Below are 12,393 nucleotides of genomic sequence, written 5' to 3' on the forward strand. Positions count from 1 at the left end.
GGCCTCCAGGGACCAGCGGAGGCCGCGGGGAAGCATTCGCTGGCCGGCGCTGGTCCCCGAAGGCCTTCCAGAGGCTCTGGAAGGCCTTCCGGGACCAGCGCCGGGTGCCCCGCGGCTTCCCCCGCGGCCTCCGCTGGTCCTGGAGGCCCTCCAGAGAATCTGGAGGGCCTCCAGGGACCAGCGGAGGCCGCGGGGAAGCCTTCGCTGGCCGGCGCTGGTCCCCGAAGGCCTTCCAGAGGCTCTGGAAGGCCTTCCGGGACCAGCGCCGGGTGCCCCGCGGCCTCCCCGCGGCCATCCGCTGGTCCCTGGAGGCCCTCCAGAGACTCTGGAGGGCCTCCAGGGACCAGCGGAGGCCGCGGGGAAGCCTTCGCTGGCCGGCGCTGGTCCCGGAAGGCCTTCCAGAGCCTCTGGAAGGCCTTCCGGGACCAGCGCCGGGTGCCCCGCGGCTTCCCCGCGGCCTCCGCTGGTCCCCTGGAGGCCCTCCAGAGACTCTGGAGGGCCTCCAGGGACCAGCGGAGGCCGCGGGGAAGCCTTCGCTGGCCGGCGCTGGTCCCCGAAGGCCTTCCAGAGCCTCTGGAAGCCTTCCGGGACCAGCGCCGGGTGCCCCGCGGCCTCCCCGCGGCCTCCGCTGGTCCCTGGAGGCCCTCCAGAGACTCTGGAGGGCCTCCAGGGACCAGCGGAGGGCCGCGGGGGAAGCCTTCGCTGGCCGGCGCTGGTCCCGGAAGGCCTTCCAGAGGCTCTGGAAGGCCTTCCGGGACCAGCGCCGGGTGCCCCGCGGCCTCCCCGCGGCCTCCGCTGGTCCCTGGAGGCCCTCCAGAGACTCTGGAGGGCCTCCAGGGACCAGCGGAGGCCGCGGGGGAAGCCTTCGCTGGCCGGCGCTGGTCCCGGAAGGCCTTCCAGAGGCTCTGGAAGGCCTTCCGGGACCAGCGCCGGGTGCCCCGCGGCTTCCCCGCGGCCTCCGCTGGTCCCTGGAGGCCCTCCAGAGACTCTGGAGGGCCTCCAGGACCAGCGGAGGCCGCGGGGAAGCCTGCGCTGGCCGGCGCTGGTCCCGGAAGGCCTTCCAGAGGCTCTGGAAGGCCTTCCGGGACCAGCGCCGGGTGCCCCGCGGCCTCCGCTGGTCCCTGGAGGCCCTCCAGAGACTCTGGAGGGCCTCCAGGGACCAGCGGAGGCCGCGGGGAAGCCTTCGCTGGCCGGCGCTGGTCCCGGAAGGCCTTCCAGAGGCTCTGGAAGGCCTTCCGGGACCAGCGCCGGGTGCCCCGCGGCTTCCCCGCGGCCTCCGCTGGTCCCTGGAGGCCCTCCAGAGACTCTGGAGGGCCTCCAGGGACCAGCGGAGGCCGCGGGGAAGCATTCGCTGGCCGGCGCTGGTCCCCGAAGGCCTTCCAGAGGCTCTGGAAGGCCTTCCGGGACCAGCGCCGGGTGCCCCGCGGCTTCCCCGCGGCCTCCGCTGGTCCCTGGAGGCCCTCCAGAGAATCTGGAGGGCCTCCAGGGACCAGCGGAGGCCGCGGGGAAGCCTTCGCTGGCCGGCGCTGGTCCCCGAAGGCCTTCCAGAGCCTCTGGAAGGCCTTCCGGGACCAGCGCCGGGTGCCCCGCGGCCTCCCCGCGGCCTCCGCTGGTCCCTGGAGGCCCTCCAGAGACTCTGGAGGGCCTCCAGGGACCAGCGGAGGCCGCGGGGAAGCCTTCGCTGGCCGGCGCTGGTCCCGGAAGGCCTTCCAGAGCCTCTGGAAGGCCTTCCGGGACCAGCGCCGGGTGCCCCGCGGCTTCCCCGCGGCCTCCGCTGGTCCCTGGAGGCCCTCCAGAGACTCTGGAGGGCCTCCAGGGACCAGCGGAGGCCGCGGGGAAGCCTTCGCTGGCCGGCGCTGGTCCCCGAAGGCCTTCCAGAGCCTCTGGAAGGCCTTCCGGGACCAGCGCCGGGTGCCCCGCGGCCTCCCCGCGGCCTCCGCTGGTCCCTGGAGGCCCTCCAGAGACTCTGGAGGGCCTCCAGGGACCAGCGGAGGCCGCGGGGAAGCCTTCGCTGGCCGGCGCTGGTCCCGGAAGGCCTTCCAGAGGCTCTGGAAGGCCTTCCGGGACCAGCGCCGGGTGCCCCGCGGCCTCCCCGCGGCCTCCGCTGGTCCCTGGAGGCCCTCCAGAGACTCTGGAGGGCCTCCAGGGACCAGCGGAGGCCGCGGGGAAGCCTTCGCTGGCCGGCGCTGGTCCCGGAAGGCCTTCCAGAGGCTCTGGAAGGCCTTCCGGGACCAGCGCCGGGTGCCCCGCGGCTTCCCCGCGGCCTCCGCTGGTCCCTGGAGGCCCTCCAGAGACTCTGGAGGGCCTCCAGGGACCAGCGGAGGCCGCGGGGAAGCATTCGCTGGCCGGCGCTGGTCCCCGAAGGCCTTCCAGAGGCTCTGGAAGGCCTTCCGGGACCAGCGCCGGGTGCCCCGCGGCTTCCCCGCGGCCTCCGCTGGTCCCTGGAGGCCCTCCAGAGAATCTGGAGGGCCTCCAGGGACCAGCGGAGGCCGCGGGGAAGCCTTCGCTGGCCGGCGCTGGTCCCCGAAGGCCTTCCAGAGCCTCTGGAAGGCCTTCCGGGACCAGCGCCGGGTGCCCCGCGGCCTCCCCGCGGCCTCCGCTGGTCCCTGGAGGCCCTCCAGAGACTCTGGAGGGCCTCCAGGGACCAGCGGAGGCCGCGGGGAAGCCTTCGCTGGCCGGCGCTGGTCCCGGAAGGCCTTCCAGAGCCTCTGGAAGGCCTTCCGGGACCAGCGCCGGGTGCCCCGCGGCTTCCCCGCGGCCTCCGCTGGTCCCTGGAGGCCCTCCAGAGACTCTGGAGGGCCTCCAGGGACCAGCGGAGGCCGCGGGGAAGCCTTCGCTGGCCGGCGCTGGTCCCCGAAGGCCTTCCAGAGCCTCTGGAAGGCCTTCCGGGACCAGCGCCGGGTGCCCCGCGGCCTCCCCGCGGCCTCCGCTGGTCCCTGGAGGCCCTCCAGAGACTCTGGAGGGCCTCCAGGGACCAGCGGAGGCCGCGGGGAAGCCTTCGCTGGCCGGCGCTGGTCCCGGAAGGCCTTCCAGAGGCTCTGGAAGGCCTTCCGGGACCAGCGCCGGGTGCCCCGCGGCCTCCCCGCGGCCTCCGCTGGTCCCTGGAGGCCCTCCAGAGACTCTGGAGGGCCTCCAGGGACCAGCGGAGGCCGCGGGGAAGCCTTCGCTGGCCGGCGCTGGTCCCGGAAGGCCTTCCAGAGGCTCTGGAAGGCCTTCCGGGACCAGCGCCGGGTGCCCCGCGGCTTCCCCGCGGCCTCCGCTGGTCCCTGGAGGCCCTCCAGAGACTCTGGAGGGCCTCCAGGGACCAGCGGAGGCCGCGGGGAAGCCTTCGCTGGCTGGCGCTGGTCCCCGAAGGCCTTCCAGAGGCTCTGGAAGGCCTTCCGGGACCAGCGCCGGGTGCCCCGCGGCTTCCCCGCGGCCTCCGCTGGTCCCTGGAGGCCCTCCAGAGACTCTGGAGGGCCTCCAGGGACCAGCGGAGGCCGCGGGGAAGCCTTCGCTGGCCGGCGCTGGTCCCCGAAGGCCTTCCAGAGGCTCTGGAAGGCCTTCCGGGACCAGCGCCGGGTGCCCCGCGGCTTCCCCGCGGCCTCCGCTGGTCCCTGGAGGCCCTCCAGAGACTCTGGAGGGCCTCCAGGGACCAGCGGAGGCCGCGGGGAAGCCTTCGCTGGCCGGCGCTGGTCCCCGAAGGCCTTCCAGAGGCTCTGGAAGGCCTTCCGGGACCAGCGCCGGGTGCCCCGCGGCCTCTCCGCGGCCTCCGCTGGTCGCTGGAGGCCCTCCAGAGTCTCTGGAGGGCTTCCAGCGACCAGCGGAGGCCACGGAGAGGCCTCCACCACTGCCGCCGGGCCCCGCGCGCGGGCGGGGAAGGCGGGGAGTGAGGGTGGGAGCCTCCCTGCGCGTGCGCAGGGGCCCTGCGCAGGCGCAGGGACGCTCCCTCCCTCACTCCCCGCCTTCCCCGCCCGCGCCCGCGGCCCACCGGCTCCTGGGCTGCCTAAACCGGGACCTTTAATGGTCCCGGTATAGGCAGCCCGGGATCCGGGATTGGGTGGCCAGATCTGGGAATGTCCCGGGAGACCGGGACGGTCTGGCCACCCTACTAGAAGCCCTCCCACTGTTGCCCCCACAAGCACCAAGAATACAGAGCATCACTTGCCCCAGACAGAGAGTTCCATCAATAACCTGTGGCGAATAGCCACTGATGGACCTCTCCTCTGTATCTTTATCCAGTCCCCTCTTGAAGCTGGCTATGCTTGTAGCTGCCACCACCTCCTGTGGCAGAAAAAAGTATATATTTTAGTCCAGTGCAATCCCAAGTAAAACTATCTTCAACTGCCTCCTGAAAATGAGGCCTAAATCTGAGGCCAGGGTCACCTCTCTCAGGAAGTTTGTCCCATAATTGTGGGGTTACCACTAAAAGGGCCCTTTCTTGTGTGTCCAGCAAATAAGCTTCTTTGATTGGTAGGAAGGTTAATAGGGCCATCTATAGACCATCTGTGCAACCCCACCACCCCCACCAATTCTTGTGGGTAGGGTTGCCTGGTCTGGTTGGGGAAATATAGGAGGATTTTGGGGGTCGAGCCTGAGGAAGGACCTCATCATGATACAATGCCATAGAGCAGGGGTGTCAAACATAGGGGCCGGATTAGGCCCGGGAGCAAGCCTGCTTTCTTCCCCGTCTCTGTTGCTTTCTTTTGTGTTACAGCTTGCTTTTCCAGGCTTGCTCAATCGCATGGGGGCTACAGAGCAGAGCCTCTATTTTTTTCCATTGGCTGAGGCTCCTCCCTCAATTGCACAGCAGGACAAGCCAAGCTTCTTTTCCTTCTATTGGCTGAGAATCTGCCCCCTCATCCCCCACGGAAGGAGGGAAAGAGCCAGAGCTTCCTTTGCCCAGTTCCCTCGATCACACAGGAGAGATACAAAATCTTTAATCGTGTTTATCTGTGTCCTTTATAAAGTTTGTATCTCTGCTACATGGCATTATATTTGATGACACACATGGCCCAGCCCGACAAGGTCTCATTTATGTCAGATCCGAACCTCATAACAAATGAGTTTGACACCCCTAGCCTAGAGTTTCGGTCCCTTCTTCCTGATAGTCCCTAATTGTAGTGCATTGGTTTTATCATGCACCATTGTAAGTTAAATGCAATAGCTTCTGTTACTATAAAGCTATAATTTTAGTTATTTTATTATGTTGTAACCTGCCATGAGCTGTGCTATGCAGGGAAGGGAGGGATAGAAATCAAAAGCGCAAATAAATAAATAAGAATAATGAATAAGTGAAGAAGAGATGGGATTTATACCCTGCCCTTCCCTTGGAGCCTCAGAGCAGCTTACCATCTGCTTTCCTTTCCCCTCTCCCACAACAGACACCTTGTGACAATGTTCCCTCTAAGCTGAGTTAGTGTGAGCTAGCTCACAATTTTTGAGCCTTCAGCTCACACATTTTTGTCTCAGCTCAGGAAAAATGGCCCTGGAGAAAACTAATTTAGGCAGTAGCTCACAACTTGAATGCCAGTAGCTCACAAAGTAGAATGTTTGCTCACAAGGCTCCGCAGCTTAGAGGGAACATTGCTTGTGTGGTCAGTGGGGGCTGAGAGAGCTCAGAGAGAACTTGTGACTGACCCAAGGTAACACCAGCTGGCTGCATGAGGAGTGGAGAATCAAACTCGGTACTCCCAGATTGGAGTCCACCCTACAAAGCAGCCATTTTCTGCAGGGGGCGTTATCTTGATTTCCGGGAGGTCGATTGTAACACTGGGAAATCTCCAGGGGAGAATTTTTTAAAAAACTAATTTTGAAATGTTTTCTTCCCTCTAGGTGCCAAAGACCGGTCAGAGATATATGAAGCCTTTGAAAATATATATCCCATTCTGAAGGGTTTCAAGAAAGCCTCATAATTTCTGTAGTACTGATAGGCTCGTGCGTGTTTTATAAGGTCTTAAGGACTCGTTTAGGTTTTGTAATACTTCCCCGGAGGTTTAAAAATTATTATTTTTTGGTTAGTCAAAAATTCTAGAATGTAAAATAAATATAATTAAAAGTCCTAGCTTAGGGGTTGTTCTGAGACTGTCATCCAGATACTTGGCCATGTATCAGTTCTTCCTGTTGGGGAGGCTGAGCTTTTTACTAGTTTGCCGCTTTAACACCAAAGTGTGCAATAGAAGTTTTAATAACATTAGAAAAGCCCTGCTGGATGAGGCCAATAGTCCACCTAGTCCAGCATCCTGTCTCACACAGTGGCCAACCAGTTCATCTAGAGGGCCAATGATAGGGCAGAGAGGCTGAGGCCTTCATAAGAACATCAGAAGAGCCCTGCCGGATCAGACCAAGGGTCTATCTAATCCAGCCTCCTGTCTCACACAGTGGCCAGCCAGTTCACCTGGACAGCCAACAACAGGGCATAGAGGCTGAGGCCTTCATAAGAACATCAGAAGAGCCCTGCCGGATCAGACCAAGGGTCTATCTAATCCAGCCTCCTGTCTCACACAGTGGCCAGCCAGTTCCTCTGGACAGCCAACAACAGGGCATAGAAGCTGAGGCCTTCATAAGAACATCAGAAGAGCCCTGCTGGATCAGACCAGTAGTCCATCTAGTCCAACATCCTGTCTCACACAGTGGCCAGCCAGTTCCTCTGCATGGCCAACAACAGGGCACAGAGGCTGAGGCCTTCATAAGAACATAAGAGCCCGGCTGGATCAGACTAGTGGTCCATCTAGTCTAGCCTCCTGTCTCACACAGTGGCCAGCCAGTTCCTCTGGAGGGCTAACAACAGGGCAGAGAGGCCAAGGCCTTCATAAGGACATCAGAAGAGCCCTACCGGATCAGACCAGGGGTCTATCTAATCCAGCATCCTGTCTCACACAGTGGCCAACCAGTTCATCTGGACAGCCAATAACAGGGCATAGAGGCTGAGGCCTTCCCCTGAGGTTACCTCCTGCCTCAGGGATTCACAGAATTAGTGCCTCTGAATGTGGAGGTTCTACTCAGCCACTGTGGCTATTGATAGACTCTGTTTAGCCATTGATAGACTCTGTTTCCTGTAAAAGAGGAACATCCCACCCACCTCCACTAGGTACACAAATGGGTGGAAAGTCTATTTATCTTATTGGGAACACAAGGAGACTACGGCCCCGGGTTTCTCACCTGGCTTCCTAATCCTTCTTGGGCTCTCACCAAAGGCCTCTGGCTAGGTGCAGCCTTACAAATGCAAGGAGGGGGGGCCCAGTAGTCAGCCCCAGGCAACACAGACATTTCCAATCAGGCAGCTAATTCTCCCCAGCAGTTAAGAAAAGGCAAGCACCCCTTAAACAGCCACCCTTTCCCACTCTGTCTCCCAGAGCTCCCTTTGAAGTAAGCTCTGCCTCCCCTGCTTCCTCCCCAAGGGAGGAGTCTCAGACAATAGAGAAAACAGAGTAAAGCGGTGAGGTCAACCTCCACCCTACCTCACTATTCTCCATTCCTTGAGTCTGATCCATGATGGGCCGACAAGGGAGGAGAATTACGATGACTGACCGGCTCTGAGAAGTCCCCGGATGGACAACTTGGGTCATGGTCTCGGGTGCGGGGGTGGGGGGACAATTTCTCCACCCTGCACTAGTTCCTGATGTTGTCTCCCCCCTCCAATTGATATTATGAAGGCGGAAATCCAGAGGTAGAATGTAGTTTCCTGGAAGACTTTTTATCACTCGTAATTGCTGATCATGGTGCTATGTAACACACACAAATTATGTTATGGATTATTTTTAGCCGATATAAGGTGTTTTTGCAAACTGAAGGAGGAGGCTGTCTACCTCTTACATCTGCCTGTTCTTTGAACCCATGATTTACAGTGCTTTTTCTTGTATCTGGCAATGTGTATTTCTGCCAGCACTTAATGCTTCTGCTGAAATGGGGATCTAGTCTAGAATCACAGAATCATAGTTGGAAGGGACCTCCAGGGTCATCTAGTCCAACCCACTGCATGATGCAGGAAATTCACAAATACCTCCCCCTAAATTCACAGGATCTTCATTGCTGTCAGGTGGCCATCTAGCCTCTGTTTAAAAACCTCCAAGGAAGGAGAGCCCACCACCTCCCGAGGGAGTCTGTTCCACTGAGGAACCGCTCTAACGGTCAGGAAGTTCTTCTTGATATCGAGACGGAAGCTCTTTTGATTTAATTTCAACCTGTTGGTTCTGGTTCTAGGAGAGCCAGTTTGGTGTAGTGGTTAAGTGTGCGGACTCTTATCTGGGAGAACCGGGTTTGATTCCCCACTCCTCCACTTGCACCTGCTGGCATGGCCTTGGGTCAGCCATAGCTCTGGCAGAGGTTGTCCTTGAAAGGGCAGCTGCTGTGAGAGCCCTCTCCAGCCCCACCCACCTTACAGGGTGTTTGTTGTGGGGGAGGAAGGTAAAGGAGATTGTGAGCCGCTCTGAGACTCTTCGGAGTGGAGGGCGGGATATAAATCCAATATCTTCTTCTTCTTCTTCTACCTTCTGGGGCCACAGAAAATAATTGCACACCATCCGACAGCCCTTCAAATACTTGAAGCTGGTGACCCTATCACCTCTCAGCTGCCGCCTCTCCAGGCTAAACATCCCCAGCTCCTTCAACCTTTCTTCATACAACTTGGTCTCCAGACCCCTCACCATCTTTGTCGCCCTCCTCTGAACCCGTTCCAGCTTGTCTATATCCTTCTTAAAATGTGGTGCCCAAAACTGAACACAATACTCCAGGTGAGGTCTTACCAGAGCAGAGCAAAACGACACCATCACTTCACACGATCTGGGCACTATACTTCTGTTGATACAGCCCAACATTGCATTTGCCTTTTTAGCCACCGCATCACACTGTCAACTCATGTTCAGCATATAGTCCACTCAAGACCCCTACAAAAGCTTCTGTTGCAATCCGTCTCTATCAGGGTCCACAACACCCCTGCTCTGCTCAGACTGCTTTTAGGATGTACTACATGAATATAAGAAACTAAGAGATGCCATCTTAGATCAAAACGCTTTATAACACTATCATACAATACATACAATTGCAACATGTAAAACTGCCACAAATTAGAAAGGTGAGTGATTTTAACTGGTCTCCTATGTGCTGAGATTTAATGGCTATTCTCCTATGTGACTCTTGTTGTGTAAGGTAAGGCTTCTGCCCTCCTCTGAGGGTCTTTCCACACTCAAAGCATTTGTATGGCTTCTCCCCTGTGTGAACCTTCTGATGGGCAGCCAGATGGGTATTCCAAGAGAAACTCTTCCCACACTCCAGGCATTTGTATGGCTTCTCCCTTGTGTGAACTTTTTGATGTGCAACTAGGTTGTAATTCCAAGAAAAGCTCTTCCCACACTCCAAACATTCATGTGGTTTTTCTCCTACATGGACTTTTTGGTGTTTACTTAGGCTGGTATTCCAAGAGAAGCTCTTTCCACACTCCAGGCATTTGTATGGCTTCTCCCCGTGTGCAACTTCTGAGGCACAGCCAGGTTGAAGTTCTGAGAGAAACACTTCCCACACTCCAGGCATTTGTATGGCTTCTCCCCTGTGTGAACTTTTTGATGTGCAACTAGGTTGTAATTCCAAGAAAAGCTCTTCCCACACTCCAAACATTCATGTGATTTTTCTCCTGTATGGACCTTTTGGTGTTTATTTAGGCTGGTATTCCGAGAGAAGCTCTTTCTACACTCCAGGCATTTGTATGGCTTCTCCCATGTGTGAACCTTCTGAGGCACAGCCAGGCTGGAGTTCTGAGAGAAACGCTTCCCACATTCCAGGCATTTGTATGGCTTCTCCCCTGTGAACTTTTTGATATGCAACTAGGTTGTAATTCCAAGAAAAGCTCTTCCCACACTCCAAACATTCATGTGGTTTTTCTCCTGTATGGGCTTTTTGGTGTTTACTTAGGCTGGTATTCCAAGAGAAGCTCTTCCCACACTCCAAGCATTCATATGGCTTCTCCTGAGTGAACTTTTCAATGCGCAGCCAGGTTGTAATTCCAAGAGAAGCTCTTCCCACATTCCAAGCATTGATACGGCTTCTCCCCAGTGTGAACCTTCAGACGAGCAGCCAGGTTGGCATTCTGAGAGAAGCTCTTCCCACACTCCAAGCATTCATATGGCTTCTCCCCTGTGTGAACCTTCTGATGAGCAGCCAGATGGGCATTCCGAGAGCAGCTCTTCCCACACTCCAAGCATTCATATGGCTTCTCCCCTGTGTGAACCTTCTGATGAGCAGCCAGATGGGCATTCTGAGAGCAGCTCTTCCCACACTCCAAGCATTCATATGGCTTCTCCCCTGTGTGAACCTTCTGATGAGCAGCCAGATGGGCATTCCGAGAGCAGCTCTTCCCACACTCCAAGCATTCATATGGCTTCTCCCCTGTGTGAACCTTCTGATGAGCAGCCAGATGGGCATTCTGAGAGCAGCTCTTCCCACACTCCAAGCATTCATATGGCTTCTCCCCTGTGTGAACCTTCTGATGAGCAGCCAGATGGGCATTCCGAGAGCAGCTCTTCCCACACTCCAAGCATTCATATGGCTTCTCCCCTGTGTGAACCTTCTGATGAGCAGCCAGATGGGCATTCTGAGAGCAGCTCTTCCCACACTCCAAGCATTCATATGGTTTCTCCCCTGTGTGAACCTTCTGATGAGCAGCCAGATGGGCATTCCGAGAGCAGCTCTTCCCACACTCCAAGCATTCATATGGCTTCTCCCCTGTGTGAACCTTCTGGTGCACAGCGAGATGGGCATTCTGAGAAAATTCCAAGCATTGATACGGCTTCTCCCCAGTATGAACCTTCTGATGAGCAGCCAGGTTGGCATTCTGAGAGAAGCTCTTCCCACACTCCAGGCATTTGTATGTTTTTTGGTATGCTTTAGTACGCCAGGATTTCCAGCAGAACCCTTTTGCGTTGACAAGGGGATTCTGCTTTCTCTTTTTCTTCTGTGTTTCATCTCGGGCTGGGGCCTTAGGCATTTCCCTGCTCCGATGGGCAAACAGGTCCTTTCTCCGCTTGGGTCTCGCTTCCCTCTTCCTTCTCTGCTGCCTCTTTTGTGCCACTTGATCCCCAGAGTTTACTTCCACGTCAAGGTCTTCATCTTCTCCGCAATCGCTCTTCCGGGTTCCTTCCCCCTCACCGTTTCCTTCATATCTGCCACTTGAAAACAGAAATGGAAATGAAATAAGAATGAAAAGGAACAAAGACCACTTAGCACGTACAGCTGGTGTTGAATGGCATTTTCTGCAGTGAGAGCTAGGGCCTGGAGGGGAGGAAACCGTCTGCAATGTATAAGCACAAGCCAGGAAGTCTTGGAAAGGGAGAAAGCGGAGACCAGAGGAGGAGGGAGGGAATTTTTTGCCTCTTTGGCCCCCGAGCTGCCTGCTTCTGTTGGAGAGGAAGAACAGACACCTGGCTGAACGTTATGGTTACAGCAGGGCTGTAGTCAGCAGTGGTGGCGCCCCAACCTCACCTCCCGATCCCCCCTCCCCCGGACCACCTGCGATGGACTGCTGGAGGGCCACCTGACAAAGCAGAGAGATTGCTAGCTTTTTAACTTGCACTTCTGGAATTTTTAAATTGCAAAAGGTTGGTTTTATTGTGCGTCTGTCGGAAGCCGCCCTGAGCCCTGCTTGGTGGGGATCGGAGCAGGATACAAGCTGAATGAATGATTGAATGACACATATTTTGCATCCTGCTCAGTTGCTCATGTTATCTCCGAAGGAGATGAGAGCATGTTCTGAAAGCAAAGAGGGTGAAAGGAAGATGCCACCCCCCTCCTTTCTCTTCCATGTTCATGACAAACGGGGAAAGACCCTTACCCAGAGAGGTCAAGATGGTGTCATTTTCCTCCATCACCTCCCAGTAAAATTTTCTTTGGCCTGGATCCAAGACAGCCCATTCCTCCAGCGGGAAGGACACGGTTACCTCCTCGAAGGACACTGGGGATGCCTGGAAGAAGAAAATATTGCCCAGCCAATCATCTATTCCTGTCCCAAAGTATTTAAGAAAGAAAGAAGACTCCTATCGGCCACTCATTTGATTCAAAGAATGCAACAAGTCAAACCAATGACAATAAAAATTGCAATAGTTGTTTTGAGCTTCTGATGTGTAGAATATCATAGAATCCTAGAGTTGGAAAGGACCTCCAGGGTCATCTAGTCCAACCCCCTACACAATGCAGGAAACTCAGAAACACCTCCCTCTAAATTCACAGGATCTTCATTGCTGTCAGATGGCCATCTAGCCTTTGTTTAAAAACCTCCAAGGAAGGAGAACCCACCACCTCCCGAGGAGGAAGCCTGTTCCACTGAGGAACCACTCTAAACTCACAGACACCTCCCCCTAAATTCACAGAATCTTCACTGCTGTCAGATGGCCCTCTAGCCTCTGTTTCAAAACCTCCAAGGAAGGA

General features: G+C 57.0%; 1 protein-coding gene across 1 annotated transcript in view; it reads left to right on the top strand.

Annotated features, from left to right (window-relative positions):
• LOC132588997 (TATA box-binding protein-like 2) overlaps window positions 1–6,043 on the top strand; it is a 25,734-nt gene extending 19,691 nt beyond the window's left edge. Inside the window, exon 7 of the mRNA XM_060261509.1 lies at window positions 5,815–6,043. Within this exon, the coding sequence (XP_060117492.1) occupies window positions 5,815–5,894 (80 nt within the window). The 3' untranslated portion in view covers window positions 5,895–6,043. The remainder of the gene's footprint in view (window positions 1–5,814) is intronic.
• Window positions 6,044–12,393: the final 6,350 nt, after the last annotated feature.

The sequence above is a fragment of the Heteronotia binoei genome, chromosome 21 (genome assembly GCF_032191835.1).
Source record: "Heteronotia binoei isolate CCM8104 ecotype False Entrance Well chromosome 21, APGP_CSIRO_Hbin_v1, whole genome shotgun sequence".
Classification (NCBI taxonomy): Eukaryota; Metazoa; Chordata; class Lepidosauria; order Squamata; family Gekkonidae; genus Heteronotia; species Heteronotia binoei.